Source organism: Bufo gargarizans, chromosome 4, assembly GCF_014858855.1.
Source record: "Bufo gargarizans isolate SCDJY-AF-19 chromosome 4, ASM1485885v1, whole genome shotgun sequence".
Taxonomy (NCBI): domain Eukaryota; kingdom Metazoa; phylum Chordata; class Amphibia; order Anura; family Bufonidae; genus Bufo; species Bufo gargarizans.
This window is the reverse complement of record NC_058083.1, coordinates 276,586,371-276,610,521: the sequence shown is the minus strand read 5'-3', so window position 1 is coordinate 276,610,521 and position 24,151 is coordinate 276,586,371. Positions and strand designations below refer to the sequence as shown.

Sequence of the window (24,151 nt, the reverse complement as noted above, 5' to 3'; positions counted from 1 at the left end):
GGTGCAAAAAAAAAATACTATTGTGTGTTGAAACATTTGTGACCAGAGGCTATTATACACTACTCACAAAAAGTTTGGGATATTTGGCTTGTGGGTGAAATTTCAGGATGAAGCTACAATGCATTCTAACCTTTACAGGTGAACTTAATGTGACCTTCTCTAAACTTTCGAATGCACATGTCCGACTGTTAAATGTTTCAGTACTTTTTGCACAACTTTCTGTTCTCTATCAAGGAACTTAACGGCAAAATTCTCAACAAGTTTTTTGATCCATGAATCGCCCAATAAATTTCCTGGTTTAATTAAAATTGGTGTTTAAACAGTCCTCCTCATCATGCTGTTCACATTTTAAAATCATGAGGCCAAGATGACACTTAACAATTGATCAACAGTACCTCGCCATTGCGAGTCTTCAAGCAGAATGTTCTCAGACGGAAGTTGCCACTGAGCTTAGAGTGTCACATAGTGTCATCAGCAGGTTGCAACAGAGATACAAAAAGACTGGAAGAGTTAAAGGAAGGCATAGAAATGGACGTCCTTTGGCCATATCCCACACTGATAACTGCTTCATTGTGAACAATACCCTGCGGAACCGGATGATGAATGCCACACAACTCCAGGCACATTTAAGGAAGGTGAGAGGCACCCAAGTGTCACATCAGACCATTTGAAACAGTTTAAATCAGCGTGCTAGACGACCTGCAAGGGTACCTGACCACAGGCATCATCACCTTGCATGGGCCAGGGAGTATCTCAGTGTTGGGCCTCAGTGCTGTTCACTGATGAAAGTCAAATCACGCTGAGCAGAAATGATGTTGGAAATATCAAGGAAAGCACTATGCATCATCCACTGTTGTCACCAGATGAGCCTTTGGTAGTGGTGGTGTTACAGTGTGGGCAGGTGTCTAGTCAATACAGAACTGCTGTACACTTTGTGAATGGTACAGTGACAAGCCCATACTACTTGAATAACATCATTAATCATGTTATTGTGCCTCTGCATAAACAACACAGGCCTAATTTAATCTTCATGGACAGCTCATCGAGGTTGCATCATTAGGGAACAGCTGATGGAGACTGGGGTACCTCAAATGGAGTGGTCTGCGCATTCTCCAGACCTGAATCCCATTGAAAACCTATAGGATCAGCTGAGTCACTGTGTAGAGGACCACACTTCAAAAGTGAGATGCCATGCATCAGAAGACAATAAGTCGACTTGTGAACTGCATGAGACACCATTGTCAAGCTCTAATTGATGCTCAAGGCCAGATGACAAGTTTATGTGTGGGTATACCGACCACTGTTGGCTTTTGTTTCAATAAATTGTAAGAGATGAGAAAATCACCATTGCATGCTTCTACTTAAAGGCCCTACTTTCATGATATGATATCACTGTACCTTGAACTTTTTACGTTTTCCATACATTGCACCCGAAAGCCAGATATCCCAAACTTTTTGTGAGTAGTATAATTTGAAGGACCCACTGTAGTTAAAGGGGTTGTCTCACTTCAGCAAATGGCATTGATCATGTAGACAAAGTTAATACAAGGCAGTTACTAATGTATTGTCCATATTGCCTCCTTTATTGGCTTGATTCATTTTTTTCATTGCATTATGCATTACTTGTATCCAGAGGTTACATCCACCCTGCAATCCATCAGCGCTTGCACACTATAGGAAAAAGCGCCAGCATGTCTGGTGGCCGTGACTGTGGGAGTGAGCATAGGCATGCATGCACAGCATCTCCTGCCTTGGCCACCTCGTATCTGTATAATGTGATAGAAAAAATTGTCCATATTACCTCCTTTGCTGGTTTGACTATCACAATACATTAGTAAGTGTCTTGTATGTTCTTTCTCTACATGATAAATGTAATTTTCTGAAGTGAGACAACACCTTTAAAGCCCTTTTTTCTGGGGAATGATTAAGGTAATCTTTACAAACTGATAAATTATGCATTTTTATTTTTCAGCCATGTATATAAAAAGAATCATGATCTCACCAAACTTCGAAAACATAAAAATGATCAGCTGATTAGAGTTGATGAACATGATTTTACTATGAGGCCAGCATTTGGAGGTAAGATTTTATTCACATTAAAATGGCATATAGCCATACTTTTAGAACCACGATCCGATGCCTAGACATATACAGTATATATGGTTAAATGGGAAGAATATCTAGGAAGGTCATTGCTTTACAACACCTGGCGTCTCATATGGAGGAGAGTGGCGAAGTCTTCATGGTCCGTTATATCTAAAGTGAATCAGTATAAGGTACATATGTATTGGTATCATACTTCCGACCTCCTCCATAGGATGAACCTGGCAGTTCCAGGGGTATGTTGGAGGTGTGGGACTTCTGGGGGAACTCTTCCACATATTTTGGGGGATTGCCCACTCATTCATCTTTTTTGAGGTAATGTTAGCACTCTCCTCTATGACCTCTTGGGCTGCAATATCCCCCTTGACCCTTTATCATATCTACTGAACATAACGCCCACACCAGTTGCGAAGTACTCGCTTAAATTGTTGTTACAGGTACTGACGGCAGTTCGCTGCCTTTATGCCTGGTTTTGGAAGTATACTGATCCTCCAGGTATTTCGGATCTATATACTAGGGTGGCGGAGGTCAGAACTATAGAATGCGTGACTACATTAGTGCAAGATAAAGTGAACCTTCTCCCTATCTGGCATGTTTTGGATTCTTACTGGGTTGCCAGACAAATGTGACCCTGGAGTTTGGGAAATAATCCTTTCCCTTCATCCTTCCTGTACTCTACTCTTACCATGTCTGTCTTGTCATTAGTCATGACTGTTTTTTTCCCTTGCCATTGTTTTTCCATTTCAGTTGGCAACCTCTGATTGACGTCCTACTAAGAGTTTCTTCAGTGATTCCTAATAGTTAGGACACCTAATATAATAATGATAGCATCTAGAAGTTCGATAAATTGATTTCTAATAGATTTTTTTTAGATTTTTTTTGACAGTGGTCACTTTTGGAAGCTATTGATTCTGCATTGCTGATGCTGTTTTGTTGGTTGATCTTTCTGCCTTTGATCCTGATTATTTGTAATTCCTGTTCAAAATGAAAAATCTTTAATAAAATTACAATTAAAAAAGTGCATGTAGCAAAATATATTTGTGAATTGTGACAATTCATAATGTTTATGAGTAATGATTAATACGAGTTTTGGATGTTAACCCTTTAAGGACTGAGACAGTTTTGGCCACTTTTGGCCCATGTTTTAAATCTATAATGTGTCACTTTATGTGGCAATAACTCTGGAATGTTTTTACTTATCTAAGCAAGTTTTTTTGCATGACACACTTATGTTAATGATAAATGTTGGCCAATATATTTTGGAGGTCATTTATTAAGACTGGCGTTTTAGACGCTGGTCTTAATAACCCCTATAGCTGGTGGTGGATTTTCTGAAGTTATGAAGTAAAGTGCAGGCCTCTACATAACTTCGGCGCATCTAGTGCCAGTCTAAATGTAAGCCAGCTTCCTTGCTGGCTTAAATTTAGACCATTTTCTACACCTAAAACATGATGATAGGTCATCAATATATAAATCCCTGAGAACATCGTTAAAACTTCTCATATGTCCAGTTTGGTATAATTTTCCAAAACATGTTAAAGGGCTTATAAGTTTAGCAGCAATTTATCAAATATATAAAAAAATACATCCTAAGCCTATTTTTAAGGGACTAGTTCAGTTCTGGAGTGGCTTTGAGAGGCCTACGTATTAGTAACATCCCATAACTCACTCCCTTATAAGTAAAACAAGTGATATTTGGTGTGAAATACTGGACAAAGCAGCGGTGCCCTTAATAGGGTAGGTTCAATCTCCTTAGTACAAAGTAAAAAATTAAATACGGGAACCGCGCTGTATTTTTGACAGTTTATGAGAGTAGTTGGAATGAAGAACCATAAACGTGGGGAACTGAGTTCATATCCAGCTCTCGGAAGTGGCAATCACAAGTCCGTACTTCACATACAATGAACCTGCTATCCACCTCCAGCCTGTCTTCAGATCTCGCCTTGAGCCACCGACCGCCCACTCCAAACCGGGTCAAGATTACCTTCACAAAAGGACAGAGAGATGGTGCTGTACCGCAGCCCCTGAGGAAGCTAACTGCGAAACCCGGGTCGGGCATTCTTATATGCATGTGAAAACTTTGGAATATGTGAGTACAATAAAACTTGGTTACCTCTGATTGTTGAGGGTACTGCACCATCTCTCTGTCCTTTTGTGAAGGTAATCTTGACCCAGTTTGGAGTGGGCGGTCGGTGGCTCAAGGTGAGATCTGACGACAGGCTGGAGGTGGATAGCAGGTTCATTGTATGTGAAGTACGGACTTGTGATTGCCACTTCCGAGAGCTGGATATCAACTCGGTTCCCCACGTTTATGGTTCTTCATTCCAACTACTCTCATAAACTGTCAAAAATACAGCGTGGTTCCCGTATAAAAAAAAAATTGCACCCCTCAATGTATTGGCATTTAGGAAGTTGGTCAACAGAAATTATTGAAAAAATTTTTATTGTATATTTTTAGTATTGGAACACAGGTGATAAAAAAAGAACTCAATATTTATTCCCTTAATTCAGCAGTTTATATAAATATTCCATATGATGCTTAGAGTGCTACTTGACTCAAACTCCAGCTGTAGAAATGGATGTGCTACTTGTGGATTATGGAGTCTCAACTTTTAGTAAGTTTTTAAACATCATTTTAGGTTTTCAGAGGCCTTGAGATGCCAAAAACCTGCTCAAAGTACCTATACCCCTGAAGGAATTTATCTAGGGGTGTTGGGAACATTTTGACCCCACTGATATTTCATAAAATTAGAATTGGCGTGTGAAAATTAAAAATGCCATTTTCACCAAGGTTAACAGGAGTAAAAGCACCACAGAGATGTCTGTCAGGTATAGCAATAACCCATATTTGGTCATAAACAGCTATATGGAAGTATATTGAAGGAAGTGCAGAAGGTCCATGGGGTTACGGAGAGCAACAACATGGCAAATGAGTAGCCGCAGCGATAAGGGATTCCACGGTCCCTGAGAAGGTCCAGTAGAGGACGTAGGGGCAGCCCACTGTGACAGAGTATGACGAGAAAGGTCTTGTAGCGCGTGATGGGGGTCCCTTCGTGAGACAAGGGAGATGATTGTCGAGCTTTGTTTAGGATTTGCTCTTTAATTGCGTAGAAATGGATTCTGCAAATGACATCTCTAGGTCTAGCGCCATCTGGATTAGGAAGCCTGAGGTCACGATGGGCCCTGTCAATCTCTATGGGAGTACTTGGTGGGCGCCCCATAATGATGTTGAATATTCCCACAATCGTGGGTAGTAAGTCAGCCATTGCTACTGACTCTGGGAGACCTCTGATCCATATATTGTTGCGGCGACTGCGATTCTCTACATCATCCAGATGTTGTTGTAGGACATAGAGTTGGGCATCATGAGTTTGGCTCTTATCTTGTAGGGCTTTGACAGCCGCTGTCATGGCGGTATGGTCTTGTGTGACAGAGTTCACTCTTGTGTCAACTGCTGCCACCTAAGAGCGGATCTGGGAGAATTCCTGTTCACATTCTCGTAAGATGTTGGTAGCAAAACTGGACAGGCCTGCCTTAGAGGGTAATGAGCAGATGAGGGTACGTAAGTCTGCCTTTAATAATATTACCTGGCACGTATTCTCCTGTTTACAGTGCCGCTACAAAAGGTTCAAAATCCCCCCTTTTTATTGCTTTAAGTTTTATTTCTATTGCCACATCTGGCAGAGAAAAATACCTTGGCAGCAGTACAGGATCCTGCAAGCTGGACGGGAAAATACCAGCAAGGCTGTCTACAGTTGTTGTGGCTCATCACAACTACAAATGGTAAGCGCTTCTTATATATAGTGCGATTTAACTGTTATACAGCCACACACACGAGGCCTGGCCTCCTGTCTTCTATTTTCTTTTATAAAGAGGAGTGCAAAGGAGACCCCTGGGGGGTATGGCTGCGGGATCAGTTGTGTTCTTGGGGCCAGGGGGGTATTGTTTCAGGCGCCTGTGGATGGGAGCCATCCCATGAAGATCCAGTGGACCAGTGCGGGGATGCTGCCAGGGAGGGTCCAGGGGAGTGAAAGGATGAGAGAAGGGGGTCTTGTACAGTAGAAGAGGGGATATGGTGCGCAGCCAAGTTTAAGGACCATGTCCTGCCCTGCTCAGGTTATGTACGGAGGTCTGCCAGGTTAGCAGCACGTGTGTAGTTTTGGGTTTGGATTTAAGCTGTATCAGCCTCCCTTCAGGTGCACTGGGTGAGGTCGTTTGTATGAGTTTAAATTACGCCCCTTCCTATTGTCCTATGTGGGTTATAGCTTCTATCTTGCTCTGAGGAAGGAAGGAATTGCTGTTTCTGCCCAGCTACAAGATAAGTTGGTTTTGTTTTCTTTTTGTGTTCTGTCTAGGCTGTTAGAGAGACACCTGCCCCCTCCAGGCTTGAGGAAGCAGGCTGTCTCTTTCCCTCTTTCCACCATCTTAGGGATTTTAGGGTATCTTCAGCCTTAGGCACCGGGGCACGTTGATTCCCACCTTTAGGGTCTGAACGTGGGCACAGAAGTCCAGGGAGAGCTGGTAGGGATTTGTCAGGAGGTGACCTTTATCCCAAGCTTCTGGCCTAGACACTTGTTTTGTGGTTTTCTGTATGACTATTGTATCTTGTATCCTACCCAACGTGACAGACCATCGCTGGTGGTCCAGAGGCTGTCTCTGAAGGGGGGACCAGAGCCTTGCAGTGACTGTTCACAAGAGGGCCCATGTTGGGTATCTGGGGCATTTAGCACCGTAGGTGGGGGCCTTCTGGGGCAGAAAGGGTGAGCTGAGGGCCTCAGAGCAAAGTCCACATGGCTAACAGGGCTAGCAGGCGCAGCTGTTGAAGATAGTAAGGAAGGGGGTGAGTTCCCTGGACTGACCTGAGGTGCTGCGGTCCATTACAGAGTCCAGCAAAGGTTCCAGCAGGTGCAAGGAGGTGAGGCCAGAGTGTACACATGGTGATTGCGATTGTGATTGCGTCAGGGAGACCTGGTTGGGGCCTTGGAGAGGCTCATGGTGCTTGTCAGGAGAGTGCAAGGAGGGCACTGATGCTGAGCGGCATCTTTGGAACTGTAAAGAACGGCTCCTAGGTGCAGCAGGCATTGATTCAACAGGCCGCGAGGTATGAGCGCCAGCGCCATCTTGGGAGTGTGTGGCGCGGTCATTCAGGGCCGGGCCCAGGGAAATGGATTGCCGGGCAAAAAAGTGAGAGAAACCCCTCTTAGAGGATGTCAGGGGAGCACATGGTCGGGCTCTCTACCCTTTTTGATCGTTTTGCTCATCAGGAATGGTGAGTATGAAGAGAAATTATCCAGGGATGCAGCGGAGCTCCTACAAAAGTGCGTCCTCATAGCTGGCCACACCCTCCCTTCCCTTTATTCTTATTTTTAAGCCAAATTTCTCTTTGGCTTCACTTTACATCCCAAAAAACTGATTGAAATGGATGTCAATGGATGCCAATGCCAATAACATCCATTTTACATTGACTTGTTAAAGGGGTTCTCCGGGAATTAAGAAAATGAAAATACTTAAATATTACTTTATTATAAATATATTCTTAAATATCTTCCATTACATATAATAGTTTGTTTTGTCTGGGGAGAAATCATCAGGGGAAACAATATGGCCGCTGTCCCATTAGTTCACACAAAACCTGTCCTGACCACACATGAGGCCGAGTTACTTTACAACACTGCAGTAAAGAGCTGCCTCATCCTCCTCTCCTACTTGTCAGGGATTATGATCCTGAATACAGATGATAAGTACTTTAGCTGAATCTCTGGGGAATTCAGTTCATGAGAAGACATGAAATACAGAGAGGACAGACCGGACAGACTGTGGTAATGAAGGTTGCATACAAGAGCTGCTGCTCATTAGGCCTCATGCACACGACCGTTTTTTTTTTTTACGTTCCGCAAAAACGGGGTTCGTAGGTCCGTGATCCGTGAACGTTTTTTCGTCCGTGGGTCTTCCTTGATTTTTGGAGGATCCACGGACATGAAAAAAAAGTTGTTTTGGTGTCCGCCTGGCCGTGCAGAGCCAAACGGATCCGTCCTGAATTACAATGCAAGTCAATGGGGACGGATCCGTTTGACGTTGACACAATATGGTGCAATTGCAAACGGATCCGTCCCCATTGACTTTCAATGTAAAGTCTGGAGTCTCTTTTATACCATCGGATCGGAGTTTTCTCCATTCCGATGGTATATTTTAACTTGAAGCGTCCCCATCACCATGGGAACGCCTCTATGTTAGAATATACTGTTGGATATGAGTTACATCGTGAAAACTCATATCCGACAGTATATTCTAACACAGAGGCGTGGTGATGGGGACGCTTCTAGTTAGGATATACTGCAAACTGTGTACATGACTGCCCTCTGCTGCCTGGCAGCACCCGATCTCTTACAGGGGGCCGTGATCAGCACAATTAACGTATTAATACAATAGAGGGAGGAAGGGGGGGCAGGGGGGGGCGCGCACTGTGCCACCAATGTTATTATTACAATAGAGGGAGGCAGGGGGGGGTCGCACTGGCCACCAAGGAAATTTAAACTGGGGAGGGAGGGGGGTCTGCCCCCTGCTGCCTGGCAGCTCCGGATCTCTTACAGGGGGCTATGATACGCGCAATTAATCCCTTCAGGTGCAGCACCTGAGGGGTTAATTGTACGGATCACAGCCCCCTGTAAGAGATCGGGTGCTGCCAGGCAGCAGGGGGCAGTCATGTACACAGTTCGTTGTATATTCTAACTAGAAGCGTCCCCATCACTATGGGAACACCTCTGTGTTAGAATATACTGTCGGATCTGAGTTTTCACGAAGTGAAAACTCAGCTCTGAAAAAGCTTTTATGCAGACGGATCTTCGGATCCGTCTGTATGAAAGTAACCTACGGCCACGGATCACGGACACAGATGCCAATCTTGTGTGCATCCGTGTTCTTTCACGGACCCATTGACTTGAATGGGTCCGTGAACCGTTGTCAGTCAAAAAAATAGGACAGGTCATGTTTTTTTGACAGACAGGATACACGGATCACGGTCTCGGCTGCAAAACGGTGCATTTTCCGATTTTTCCACGGATCCATTGAAAGTCAATGGGTCCGCGAAAAAAAAATGGAAAACGGCACAACGGCCACGGATGCACACAACGGTCGTGTGCATGAGGCCTAAGTCACATACTCACCCTCCTCTCCTGTCTCCTCATCATCTCCATTCCCACAGAGATTCACCTGTATACAGGATCATGATTCCTGACATGCAGACCAGGGAGAAGGATGAGGCAGCACTATGGCTCATTGTGTTGAAGTAACTTGTCCTCCTGTGGACAGGTTTGTGTATACTGATAGGACGGCAGCCATTTTATTTCTCCTAATGATTGCTCCCTAGACAAAACAAGCCATTCTAAGTAATGAAAGGTATTTGTGAATATATTTTCATTTTTTTAATTCCTGGAGAACCCCTTTAAGAAGAACATATTTGTTTCTGTCTGTTATCCAATACATTCCAGAACTGTAAGGGTTACATAGCCTCATAAATCAGTATAATGTATAATCCCGTCAGTGCTGGGAGGTCAGGCCGGGTGCTGCGATGCGGACTCGCTGCGGGAGAAACGCTCGCCTGCAAGGGGCCTAAGTTTGGAGGTTGATGTGAACCCAGCTTTAACTGTGATGCATCTGATATTTTGTGAATTTAAAATTTCTTTCTATCTGTCCCCTGACTCTTAATTTTTCTGGAATATGGCATTATTTGGAATGTTTGTCTTTGTGGTCACATATTTGCAAGGAAAGAATTCAGTAGCTGCAAGTGCCCAGAATTTTAATACTTAAAGAGTAACTAAAGTTTTATAATAAGTGCACAGAACAAAATTAATAAAGTATATTAGAAACATTGTATTAAGGGGATTAGGGAGAACATATTAAATATTCTTATAAAAGTTTAGTTAGTCTTTAAAATATCCTCAAACTGCTAGAAAAATTATTATATATACCGTATTTTAAAGTGTATGTTTACCATTGGGTTATATATTAGAAAACTACATAAACTTTGTATTAGAAAACTAAAAAAACAGCAAGTCTATGGCATATTTTCATATTGCGCAGTATGCGTTTTGCCCAAGTGGGTACAATATGATAATATACTTAAAGGGAACCTGTCGGCTTCCATATGCTGTTCCCACTGTGGGCAGCATAGTGTAGTAACAGACCTGCTGACAAGCTAGGAACCTATAGCTCAGGCACTTTCCCATAGGGGAAGGTACCCTATATTCCCCAGGGAACACTGCAGTTGGATGGGGAAAGATTAGCTTGTGCACTCTTTAAGACCCAGGGGGAACATGTGCCATAAGGATAAGGCAGCGATCAGCAGGAAGCAGGTGGGGACAGAATGTAGGAGCACACAGCATGAAGCAGAGAAAGGGTGAGTGCTCAGGCAACTGTACTCACCAGGAGAGGGGAGATAGAGATGGGCACTGACCGCTGGCATTACAAAGTGAAAGTATCAACTTATTTTTTATTATTTATTTTTTAACTAAAAATCAGATACTGCAGTATTCTTTTATATTAATCTGTGTTTTATTTCTGATTGTGACTTTATTATTTTATATTTTCTGTACATGATTATAGGGGCAGCCATTTTGCCTCAGCTGTTAACAGTATACAGGTGCAGCCAGCCAGTCGCAGGGGGTACACGTGAGGTTCACGGTAGACCGATGAGGGGGTCAAATGATATAACACACAGTTCATCAGCTTACTCACGATTAGCAGATAGCCTCTCTGGGCTGGCAGCACAGTGTTGAGGTGGACAGCACGAAATCCTCTGGGTGTCACCGCCAGCTCTGTGAGAAGATCTGGCAGGCGTTCTTCTCTACCTGTTGTATGATGTTCTTTGTTTTGGTTTCACTTTCTATCTCCTTTCCTTCTCACAGCTGTCACCTATTTGCACTGATTTTCTCCCTTTATATTCCCTCCCATACTGCCTCACTTTGCGGTTTATACTTCTTCCTGGATTGTCTTCACTGCTGGAGGCTGCTTCTCCTGATTCCTCAGATAAGGCTGTTTCCTTTATTTGTGTTTTCTTGCTGGCTTGATTGTAGGTGACCCTGACTCCGTCCGTATTAAGTGCAGGGAGCCGGTGGTCGTGTCCCCTCACTATTGTAGGGTTTTCAGGTGTCACATAGTATAAGGTACGAGGGCATGCAATTGTCTACCATAAAGATCTTTGCATGGGCATAGCAGTCAGGGAGAGCTCTAGGGGTTTTATAGGGCTCACCCATATGCTCCTTAATTTGGGATCAAGCCAGTCGGATGTTTATTTATAAGTTCCAGCTTTCTGCAACAACATCCGTGACACCGGGGCACGCTCTGTGGTAGGAAGCATCAGCCAAGATGGTGGTTGAGGTGCCCTTGATGTTAAGGGTGCTTAGGGTGCTTGTTGCAGCTGAGTCCTTTGATCGATTTTGTCGTGACGCCAGTACCGTTAATGGTGGTACAACCATAGGTAGTAATAATGAGGTAGACAGTAGTAAGATGCAACTCACAACTTTTACTTTAGTGGTTTTTCAGTTGCTGCAGTCTTTAGATGGTACAGAGACAATACTGCAAATCCACTGTTTAAGGTAGGTCAGGTGTTTGTGATTGGTTTTGGAGCAGTGGGTTAGGTGTACCTGATTCCTTTAGATGCCTTGGATCCTATTCCTTGACTTTCCCTACAAGCTAAACATTTGTAGACAGGAAAACTCAACTGTCCCTCAGAAGACTGGTGTGGCTGCCTGAAGCTATAAAACATCCACCATGCAAAGGTGTCTGTGGCCCTAAATAATGGCTCTTATCACCGATGAATTCCTAGGAATGCTTGTTTCTTTTCCAGGGAGGCAAACTCTTCTCCTACTGGTCAGGGATGCAAGTCTATAGTCCAGCTACAGAAGGAAAACGCTCTTTTGCGCCTCACATCTGAGTGGACACCTTCTAGCGAAGTTGGTTCCACTCACTAATCTGTGTTGCGAAGTCTTCACTCTATCTTTCTTCCAACTAACTTGATCTGACTACCTAAGATCTGCTTCCTTCTGAACTACATCCTAGTTAATCTGATCTGCCTTGACTAATCTGGCTCACTAGGCCTGACCTGAGTATATATAGGACCTGAACTTTATCCCCATCTAGTGGCGGGATGTATAAATTGCACCTTATAGGCCTGTTAACAGGGATTTTGCAGTTGCACAAATGCAAAGTTAGTACATAACAACCTAGTGCATGTGATAATATAAAAAGTGCTTTTAAGCAGTGCCCAGACACACGTAGTGGGATGCTGCACAGGGATATGCTTTACAGTAGCCACGTGGACCATAAGAATATGTAGTCTGGAGATAATGACATTAACTTCTATGAAAGAGTTTTGTAGGCATGCTGACCAGTACAGAGCTCACTGCACAGAGTGTAGATATGCTGTGGCCATCACCTATTGTAAATGTAGTATCTAGTGTTATATACACTAACATAAAATAAAAGAATAATACCTGGAAAACAATGCAATTGGGCTGAGATTGACAAAGTATAAAGTATAATGGTGCTTGTTACAGCAATGGCTGTGGAACCACTGTGCCAATGAACCTATTTGACTTTGAGCAGCATTTGTGCGAATCCATGGTCAGGGCAGGCAGCAGAGGAACAATGCGGTGAACAGTACACTGGAAGCAAATGGATTAAAGCTTTTTTTACGGGCTCTAGCTAGTGAGAGAGACCAAGCAGATCTGTAGAGACCAATAGCACAGGCAAGGACTCAAGGAAATAGCCAGGTATATATAGAAGCAGCTGATTAGTAATAAGACACAGCCATGCAGCTTCTCTCTAGCAGTTCTGAAGACAGAGGTACAATAAATACAAGCTCTAATTCAACACACCAAGCCAGCATCTGCATGCACAGGACAACAGTGGCCATAAACCGTGCTTGGTCAATGTAAGAGTGCTTGGTCAATGATCACATAGCTAAAGTGGTGCTCCCCCGACGGTATGTCATTCCAGACTCTTTCAACTTGGGCTTATAGTTCAGTCAAGGTGGTTGTTGGCTACTGTGCATGGAGGATTCATTCCCCCATCCAGACATTCTCGATGGTAGAAGGATCTGGCAATTGAACTGGCCACGGGAGATGCTGGATACCTTGAAGAGCATGTTGTGTAGCTTGGGCACTGTGTTGGTGGACGTTACGTTGTTGAAATACCACATCCTCTAACTAAATAAATAAAAAAGCAGTAGGACTGGTTCCACAATGTACTCGTCATACCGAAAGCTTGGTCAATGTTTTGTTCACGAAAACCAGATGCAAACAGCCATGCTAGCTAATGGCAGCCAACAGCATGACACCTGGTGTTGGACCCATGTGTCTCTTCACTATGCATGATGGCAATAGGCGCTCTTCAGCCCTACTACAAACTCTGATGTGGTCATCATTAGTAACAAGGGAGAACCTGCTTTTATCACTTAACACTATTATTTGCCATTCTTGTCTCCAATGAGCTCTCTAGCAGCACCAGAACAGGCGTTCCTGGCAATAACGAGAGGCATATAAGCTAGTGGGATATGCAGTCTGGCTTCAGGGAGATGGGTTCTTATGGTTCAGGTGTTCACTGCACTCCTGCAGAACTAATTTGTGATGCCATGGTCATCCCTTGAGATACAGCAGCTTATCTCATATGGCAATCTTGATATGCATCTGTGTGAGGAATATGGATTAATATTTACTGTCAGCCATGTCCTCACACCCCCCATTTGCTGACAGACAGCAGAGGTAGGGAAATCTACAGGATTTCCCTGCTTCAAAGCCCCCAGCCCTGATTGCAATTTGATGCACCTCTTGGCATGATTCAGTGTACATGCAAAATAAGTTTACACCCCCCATGTGCTGACAGATTGCAGAGGTAAGGAACTCCACAGGAGGGCCCTGCTTCAAGGAAAAGTTCACACCTCCATGCACCAGTTTGGAGCCAGCTGAATCTTGCAGGAAAACCCCCCAGCAGGGGGTATCTGCTCTTGCCTGGATCAATGAGATTTCCTAGACATATTGGCACCTACCTCTCATAAGGAATTATGAATCACCTGGCCATCGCAGGCGCAAACCGGATACATATTTGTGTCCCGGTGGCCACGAGGTACGGTCCCATGGTCTTTGTTTACTCGTACCCAGTCGGGGTAGGGAGATACCCATATCTCCCCATAGAAACCACATACTGGTACCAGGTTTGGGCTCTACTTGTAGCCGGAACTCAGTCAGGTCCATTAGTCCCAGAACCATCTCCCTGTGACCCTCTGGTCTGGAGCTATGAACCCTAAAGGGTTTTGTGGGTCATTTGTGGTCAGCCCAGAAGAGGGGGAGTTGACCCCTCCCTGAGGCAGGGAGGGGATGGGCCGGCTACAGGTTAAAAGCCTGGTGCCAGCAAGTAGGCGCGGTCTTTCTCTGAAGAGGGGTCACATCCTACACATGTGTTTAGAGGGACCCAGGAAATAGCAGGAGATCACAGCCCCTTGTGTGGACTCCAGCTCAGGACATCACAAGGAACTTTCATCATACTTGGTAACTTACTTTTACACTGCTTAACCCAGTTGTACCCATATAATCTGTATCTGTAATCTCAGACCACTGTATATATTGTCTGTGTATATTGTGTCATATCTAGTGTGCTCTTACAGCGATTAAATCTATAATTTAATCTTGTGCTATCTTGTATCTCGATCACGAATCCCCACGTCCGTGTTTTGGCCTAGTTATAAGCTACCGCGGGTTGGTTTCTGACCCTATATAATCCCGTTAGCGGACCGGGCTTATATCAAACGAGAAACTGGTGGCAGTTACCCGGGCTGAGTGTGGGCTGTTTTCACGGTGGCAGTGAAAAGGCTCTTCCAGCTTTTTGCCTCTCTGTGCCCGCGTGGACAGGAGGTGTGTGTGTAAACTATACCAGCCTGACCTTACGTGCTCCTCTGGAGGGCGTAACTTCACGTTTTTGGTAAACCCTGTGATCATACCAGGTCTCGTGAGCTCGACGTGGTTGACGTCAGCGGGCTCGAGGGGTGGTATTCATCACATATTGGTGTCTCTCTTAAAGGAGTTTGCCACTTTGCATAATTTTTTTGGTTTCACACTGTATTTGTCACTGCTGAAGTTGTCCTCACTAGCACCATCATATTATTTCTGTTGTCCTTTTACTGCTCCTGGCTGGTACCCTGGCAAGCAGTGCCTGGGTACCATTCTGCTGTCAGTGTGCGCTCCTGACCTGTTTTCTACTGTATAGACTCACCATCAAGTGTTTGGCATCTGCGCAGTAGAAACAATTCTCTGCCTCCAGTGTCCCGGCCCGGAAGAATATGAGCAGCCACTGCTCTTTTCTCCTGGCCTCAGAGCACAACTGACTATAGAAATTAGCATACTGTGAAAACCTGCTACAGTGGGCAGAAATGGCCATGGGTTGTCAATGGGCTCTATCCGATACCTCTAGGTTAACTTTGTTCAAAATACACCTGTCATACTGTATGACAAGTGCCCTTTACCTCTAGGAGACCTGTAGCACTGGCCATGGAAAACACTGTCCTGGAGTAAAATTAACAAAACATTTGTCAAGTGTTGAAGATTGTTATTAGGAGATAATAGCTTCTGGCAGTTTTTGGAAATGAGCCCACTGGCGGTGTTGTTTGTGCACCTTATGGCAATGTTATTTGTACACTTTAGCCTTTGTCTTCACTCAGTGGCTCAAACTACTATATGATTGTATGTGGATTCTGTGAGGAATCTATATAACAATAAAAATCCCAGCCATAATCTCACAGCCTTGCATGTGAGGTCTGTATCCAGATCTTTTCAGATGACTTTGATGGTTCACGTGTGCAATAAACATCTGGAACCATACAGCATGTGTGTGGGTGTCTTTACAGGGCAAAAGGATTAACTAGAGAAGCTTCCTAATGATCATAAGGATTAGCTGAACAAAAAACAGCAGGGCATCTTTGTGAGAGTGATCAACAGCTGCTTAACCTGCCCTGAACCCCCACTTGCATTATTTTATGCCGGAATTCCCCATTAAAATTGAAATATTACTTTATTTTACAGTGCATAATGCTAATGTCGTAGCCACTATCTGCCACATGTTTAAACCTCATACGACAGCTTGTTCATCTTGTAAGCATGTGTATACAGAGAACACCCTCTCTGGTGATGTGTTTTGCTGTGTTTGTTCTTTTATTTTTTAACGTACATTTTATGACATAATCTAAAATAAGTTGTTACAGTGTTCAAACCTAATGAAGGAAAAGAAGATCTGCAGGCAGATATAAAGAGAGCTGGATTATAAAAGGAGATGTTGCCCAGCAGGATACCACATTTTAGGATGAGAATCAGAAATGATTGGCCAGTTCTCAAAGTCTGCTTAGTAACCCACTGTCATTAAGCTTTAGCTGTTGGAGATCAAGACTTATAGACCACTAGTTTTGTTACTATAAGTGTTTTCAACCAAATTTTTTCTTTGTTCTGACAATTTATAAAAAAAATTTTTTGTAATGAATGATTATAAATAATATATGTCTATAGCAGCTCAATATACTGGTATGAACTCAGCATTTAAGGTCAGTTGTAAAATGGCGATAATGATAATCACAATGATCTATAGGGACTTTTGTGAGGCAGAGGAAGAGGCAGGCCATTCTGCAGGGGTAGTAGGGGGTCGGGCAGGTGCACCAGGCTGGAGCCTAAGTAGGAAGCTGCAGAAGGTTTGTGCGATTACATCAAAGGACGCACCAGACTTGGTTCAGCCTTCCGCTTCTGCACCTTCCTCATCCTTCCTCATCCTTTCTATCTGCACCCTCTTCACTCTCTGCTGCGTGCACCCCCAAAGACCCCCCCACCGCTATATCCCCTCCGCTTGAGTCAGAGAAATTATTTTCCCATCCATTACAAGACCTTACTTATGCGCAGCCATTCTTGGCATCGGATCCGGAAAAGGAGGTATCAACGGTCGCCACCCAGCAGTCTGACGACAGTACCCAGATCAGCTCAAGGAGGGTGGTCCCCGCTGTTGCTGCCTACTCCGAGATCTCTAATGTCAGTGGTGGTGAAGGGGACGATGATGACGTGTCTATGGACGTCACATCGGTGCCCACAAGAGAGGAAGAGGAGGGGAGTTTAGAGGGAGAGACGGAGCAGCAGATAGGGAGGAGAAGCAGGCAGAACTTACAGTGCACAGGAGGCAAAAAGCAGACTGCTAATGTATCTGGAATGAGCCATCCACCATGCAATGTCACATCTGCCGCTCCCAGGACGCCGGCACATGGCTCTGCAGTCTGGGCTTTTTTTTTAACGTGTCCGCTGCTGACAATAGTGTTGCCATCTGCAGCCTATGCTGTCAACGCATAAGTCGCGGTAAGCCCAACACTCACCTAGGGATGACCGCCTTAGGAAGACACCGTCAGAACCCACAAAAACACATCTGGTGCTCCACGTCCTGCCTATTCTCCTTCTCCTTCTCCTCTCTCCTCCCATTTATCCTCCACTACCCCTTCCACCATGCCGTTGTCGCGTTCATCTGGCAAAAAACGGGCTTCCGTAGTATAAATGTTCGAGCGAAAAAAGATGATGACGCCGGATAACCCTCTTGCCCAACGGCTGACCGCTGGCTTGTCGGAACTGCTATCAGTGCGCCATCAGTGACATCGTACCTTACGTCTTCTTTCTAGAGCGTGCATTGCGTCGTCTCATTGATCAAGCCGTCGAGGAGCAGGACGATGATGAAGATGAGGAAGTCGCAATGCTGGATGAATTCCCAAGGGGGGCTACTGCATCTGAGACAAGTCAACAACAGGAGTCTGAAGAGGAGTCAGAGAAGGATGGTGACGGGGCGGAGGAGGAGCAAGAAGAGCGTGCTTTAAATGTTTCTGGGATCCCTGGTGTTGTCAGTGGCTGGGGGAGAAGGCCGAGGATGACATTATACTGGACGATGAGCAGGAGCCAGGCCACTCCTCCACCTCCAGTTTACTACAAATGGAGGCCTTCATGCTCCAGTGTTTGAAAAGTGACCCCTGTATAAAAAGCATAAAGGGCAAGGACCAGTACTGGGTGGCAACCTACTTAAAGGGAACCTGTCACCGGGATTTTGTGTATAGAGCTGAGGACATGGGCTGCTAGATGGCCGCTAGCACATCCCCATAGCTCTGTGTGCTTTTATTGTGTAAAAAAACCCGATTTGATACATATGCAAATTAACCTGAGATGAGTCAGAGCTTGAAAATATGACTCTTCTCTGGTCACACAAGTAAGATATGACTCTTTTATATTAATTTGCATAAAAGGCGGGAAGTACAAAAATGCATAATACTTATTGAATTTGTCGGCAAATGAAATTAAAAGTGTAATTTATATGTTTAGGGTAACACAATAAACATTTAGAAACGCTCAGTGAGGGTAGCATAGTAGAGGTGACAGGTTCCCTTTAAACCCCTGGTACAAACACAAAATGGCGGACATGTTACCAGCATCACAGAGGGCTGTCAGAATTAAGCACTTCCAGGCCTTGCTTCAAGAAATGCTGCATTCTGCTTTTGCGGGTGCTGGCAGAGGAATATCCACTCACAGAGAAACAGTTGCAGGTACCAATCCAACAGCACATGCAAGGAGAGGGCGGTTTGAAGATGTGTTGGTCACTTCGGATATGAGATTATTCTTGCAACCAACCCATCGACAGCTGCCCTCCGGATCCAGCCTCAGGGAACGCCTAGACCGACAGGTGTCCGACTACATCGGGTTAACGGCCGATATGGACTCTCTGAGAAGCGAGGAACCCCTGGACTACTGGGTGTGCATGCTTGACCTGTGGCCATTTCTGGCACAATTTGCCATGGAACTCTTGGCTTGCCCCTCGTCCAGGGTCCTGTCCGAAAGGACGTTCAGCGCAGCAGGGGGGATAGTGACCGATAAGTGCACTCGCCTAGCTCACGACAGTGTGGACTACCTCACATTTCAAAAAATTAATGAGGCATGAATCTCGGAGGAATTCAACACCTGTGACGACCACGTTTAATTGAATTTCCTCATGCTAGCAAACCAATATTGGTCCCTGTCTTAGGTAAATACCGCGGCATAAAATGCCTTTTCTGTCCATTAAATGCCTAATGTTTTGGGCCTCGGAGGAATTCAACACCTGTGACGACCACATGTTTTAACTATTATTATTAAGGTTTTTTTCAAGAGGGGGGATTTCGTTAGCCATGTTTTTAATCCAATTTAATATTTTTAGTTATTTTAAACATATGTATTTCACCTGTATTTGTACTGGCTTTCAGTAAAATTGATATCCATTGACCATCTAATAGACCTCCAGCCACATACTTACTTGTTCTTTTATGTACGCTGAATGCATAATTTTTGGGGCCTGTAGTCCACTGACCTGCTGGAAAATTGATATCCAATGACCGTGTAATCTACCTTCAGCCACATACTTACTTGTGTTTTTATGTACGCTGAATAATTGTTGCAGCCTCAGAGGAATTCAACACCAGTGATGACCACGTGTTATCGAATTTCAACTATTATCATTAGTTTGTTTTTTCAAGAGGGGGGATTTTGCCAGCCATGTTTTTAATCCAATTTTATATTTGTACTTATTTTAAACATATGTATTTAACCTGTATTTGTACTGGCCTGCAGTAAAATTGATATCCATTGATCGTGTAATATACCTCCAGCCACATAATCACTAGATTTTTTTCTGTCCGGTGAATGCCTAATGTTTGGGGCCTGTAGTCCAGTAGCCTACAGTAAAATTTTTATCCATTGACTGCATAATGTACCTCGAGCTACATAATAAGAATTTCTTTTATATCAGGTGAATGCCAAAATTTAAGGCCCGTACTCCCGTGGCCTAAAATAAAAAAATTCTAGGCTCCAACAGGGCACATTTCAGAGAATTTCTCTTTAAGACGCTTAAAAATGTCCCCTGATTAAGATACATATTTTTGGTTGCAATGTTTTTCATTGTTCCCCCTCTGGTATGTCACTGTCCATGTTGTGGGACTATTTGTACACTTCTACTAAGTATTCGGTGGCTGCAAATATGAGCTGAAGGTTTTTCAGGTTCGCCTGCCATTAAAGTGAATGGGGCCCACCGCGAACTTGCAGTTCGCGAACATTTGATCGTGTTCGCGAACCGTCCCTGGCGATGTTCGTCCATCAGTATCACCAGCCTCAAAACAATCACAGAAGCATAGATTTTATTCATGGGCACTGGAATTAGTCCCCTATTTTTATGGACTGTACAAGAATTTCTGAACATTTGACAACACTGGTAATTCTTTCTTTCTATCTATCTATCTATCTATATCCATCTGACTATCTCTATCTGTACACTACTCAACATTAAAATTGCAATGCTAAGAAGGAAGTCGTGAACGTATGGAAATCACAATCTATAGACATTTTCATTATATGCAAATGATAAAATATAGAGACAACCAAACCACAACCAAATCAATGTAATGCCAAGCTATTAGTATACATGAAGTGAAGACTAGAGAGTTTTGCCTACCATAGATTATGCCACACACCAAAATCCTGGGAGTAGGACTGGAGTGACGTTCACTTGTGAAGGCCTTTTTATGGCATTGCCCATGTGGTCTCCAGAACAATTATTGCATCCGAGACAAAAAAAAGCAGCACTTCAATTGGCATCTTACTGTGCACCATGATAGCCTTTGAGGGTGGTGGCGTGAAGTCAATGGAACACCCATAAGTTGGATGTCTATCTCATAGCCCAGCTCGTAGCCCAATATCATGCAAACTCCTACAGATGTTTTGTGTACTCCCTATTTTCCACCCTAGACTTGATGTCCAATTTCACTTGAAGTACAGAATGGGTTACTATGTGGTATTCTTCTAATCAAACGATCAGTCCATGCAGAATTTCGCCTCTGTGCATCTCTTGCTGTCATTCCAGTTTGGTGTTGTTCTCCAACCACTGGGACACGCAATGTTGAACTGTGCTGACGTCCGAGGCATGTAGCAATCTGCCTGAGTGATAAACCAAAGTCTCTCAGTTCAAGTATTCTGTCCCTCCCAGTTACCGACAAGTGGCCATAACTGTCACACCAGTGAACAGGAAGCATTGCACAATCATTCCACACAGCTTGATCAACTTTTGAGGTTTGATGTGGCTAAAAAACTTTCAATCTTTTATGGCCACTTGCCACAGATTGGAGCTAGGTGCTAAAATATGTTCAACTGAAGATCTTAGCAACACCTGCTACTTTCCCAATTTGCTTGACCTTATGGCTTGTCCTTCTTGATGTTGCAATTTCAATTTTGAGATTTTGGTGTATGTATATATATATATATATATATATATAGCCAAGAAAATCCGCAGCACTCCTTGAAGTATAAAAAAATGTGTAGTTTTATTCACACATGTCAAAATTAAACAACGTCTCGGTTCTCTCACAGAACCTTTCTCAAGTCAGGTGAACATAAAGTGCATATGTGCAAGTATAAGTACATCATCACATTGTGACCAATTAATTCATCAACCAATACAAAAACAGTACACTCCCATATTTAAGGCATGTTACAATTCATTAATTATCTCAATGTATATAGATAGAGACGACTCACAGTGCTTCTTCATTGTTTCAATATCAATCATGATTATTCATCACCATATTTAGTGGATAAAAGTGCATAGAATAAAGTGCAAAGTGCGGTATAGATCCTATATAATAAAATACCTTGCTGTGGCTACATGCGGTGGAACAGAAGGAGATGGCATCTAAACTTGTATGGAGGCACGCCACTACTCTGCGTCTCTCCCTCCTCAATGCGCATGTGTCAATTCCTTCCCCAATGACGATGCAGTACATAACTCCTATGCGTCATCCGTAGGCGGAGACCTAGCGTCATGACGTCAGATTCGCTCCGTCACACACGCGTGCCAGAACGCTGCGGCAGTGATCCGAGCCCTGTCACAGGTCTTTTCCGCCATTTTTCTTTAAGGCACTCATTTGGGCAGTATCTTGCGCCTTTTACTCCTTCTATTCCCTCTTTCCCCTTACCAACCAGCTAAGGTAAACACCTGAACCATACTTTCAAAGAGTGCAATTATACAAAATACATCACAATATGACGTAGGTCAATCATGTAACATCCATTGGGTCCACCCCATACAGCATGCTAGATACAAACAGAGATGGGAACAGCAAAAAGGTACTAACTAACCATCCCTCCTGTCACCCTAAATTCGACATTTAACCCTTTGGGTTTCAGAGTATCCAACCGGAAGATCCACCTGAGCTCTGTTTTCTTTAAAATAGTTAATCGATCACCTCCTCTATCTAATGGTAGAGGAGGTGATCGATTAACTATTTTAAAGAAAACAGAGCTCAGGTGGATCTTCCGGTTGGATACTTTGAAACCCAAAGGGTTAAATGTCGAATTTAGGGTGACAGGAGGGATGGTTAGTTAGTACCTTTCGGCCTACTCAATGAGGCCGTTATCAAGCTACATAACAGTGCAATATGCACTGTTATGTAGCTTGATAAAGGCCTCATTGAGTAGGCCGAAACGTTGCTGGATTAAAGTTGTTTTGGGGTCTTCACCCTGTCACTGAAAGCTGGAAGTGCTGCCTCGTCATTTGTCCTGTATATATCTTGGAGGAGGGGCCGGCCTCTGTGAGGAATTGCACCCAGTGCACAACGTCTGACTGTGCTGCTGCAATATTTGTGATTTTATTTATATATATATATATATATATATATAAAAATGATAGAAGTTCAGGGCAGCACACCTGGTAAAAGGTTCTGGGTGCCAGCGGTGTCGACACCAAGTCCAAAAAGCGTCAATAAACAAAGAAATAAGCACACCGCAGCACATCCATCAGGTGAAAAAATAGTGGGATCCTTTATTCACCCAAGTAGCGACGTTTCGGTCCGCTTACTGGGACCATTTTCAAGCAATGCATGCAATACAAATGTGGGTTTTTATGTAGTCATCACAATTAACATGTATAATTGATACTTAAACCAAAATAATAAAAATAAAATACAGTGCATATTTAGTGAATGCTTCCGAACGTCATATCGGAAGGACAGTGCAGTCGGATACATAAATACATATAACTCAGATATAAAAAATCATCGATACATGAAATAAATATTCATAGCACTAAAGTGATAATCAAAATTGAATAATTGTCACCTGTGAATGTGACATTGTAGGAGGGCCTGGCATGGAATCGGGCGAGCTCAGAATGCAGGTGGATACAGGGTTCCATACTGTGTCTCGTGGATACGGCGTCCCGGAACTAGACTTGCGCATGTCCGTGACGTCATTGAAAAAGCGGTCACGTGTTCGCAATGTTGTGTCACCTGATCGCCGCGTCACAGGCACCACAGTCAGAATGCTTCGATATCAATACAAAGTAACAGCTAAGGTCAAGTATCATTCGAGATGCTTTATCCAAAGTACAGAATAGGGTGATGTGCTATCCAACGATGCGCTATCACTCGATTATGTAAATGAGGGGGAAAGGGGGCAGAAACTACTGCTGCCCTGACACTCCCTACATTAACCCTTACCGGGCTAAAAGCATCCAGAATGAACCATAATGAATAGAAAAAGCGCATATAGCAAACGCATTAGTATAATTATATTACATAATCGAGTGATAGTGCATCGTTGGATAGCACATCACCCTATTCTGTACTTTGGATAAAGCATCTCGAATGATACTTGACCTTAGCTGTTACTTTGTATTGATATCGAAGCATTCTGACTGTTGTGCCTGAGATGCGGCGATCAGGTGACACAACATTGCGAACACGTGACCGCTTTTTCAATGACGTCACGGACATGCGCAAGTCTAGTTCCGGGACGCCGTATCCACGAGACACAGTATGGAACCCTGTATCCACCTGCATTCTGAGCTCGCCCGATTCCATGCCAGGCCCTCCTACAATGTCACATTCACAGGTGACAATTATTCAATTTTGATTATCACTTTAGTGCTATGAATATTTATTTCATGTATCGATGATTTTTTATATCTGAGTTATATG

General features: G+C 43.7%; 1 protein-coding gene across 1 annotated transcript in view; it reads left to right on the top strand.

Moving 5' to 3' along the window:
• LOC122935000 (gamma-aminobutyric acid receptor subunit rho-2-like) overlaps window positions 1-24,151 on the top strand; it is a 95,948-nt gene that overhangs the window by 5,761 nt on the left and 66,036 nt on the right. Inside the window, exon 2 of the mRNA XM_044290708.1 lies at window positions 1,973-2,079. Coding sequence (XP_044146643.1) covers window positions 1,973-2,079 — 107 coding nt within the window. The remainder of the gene's footprint in view (window positions 1-1,972; window positions 2,080-24,151) is intronic.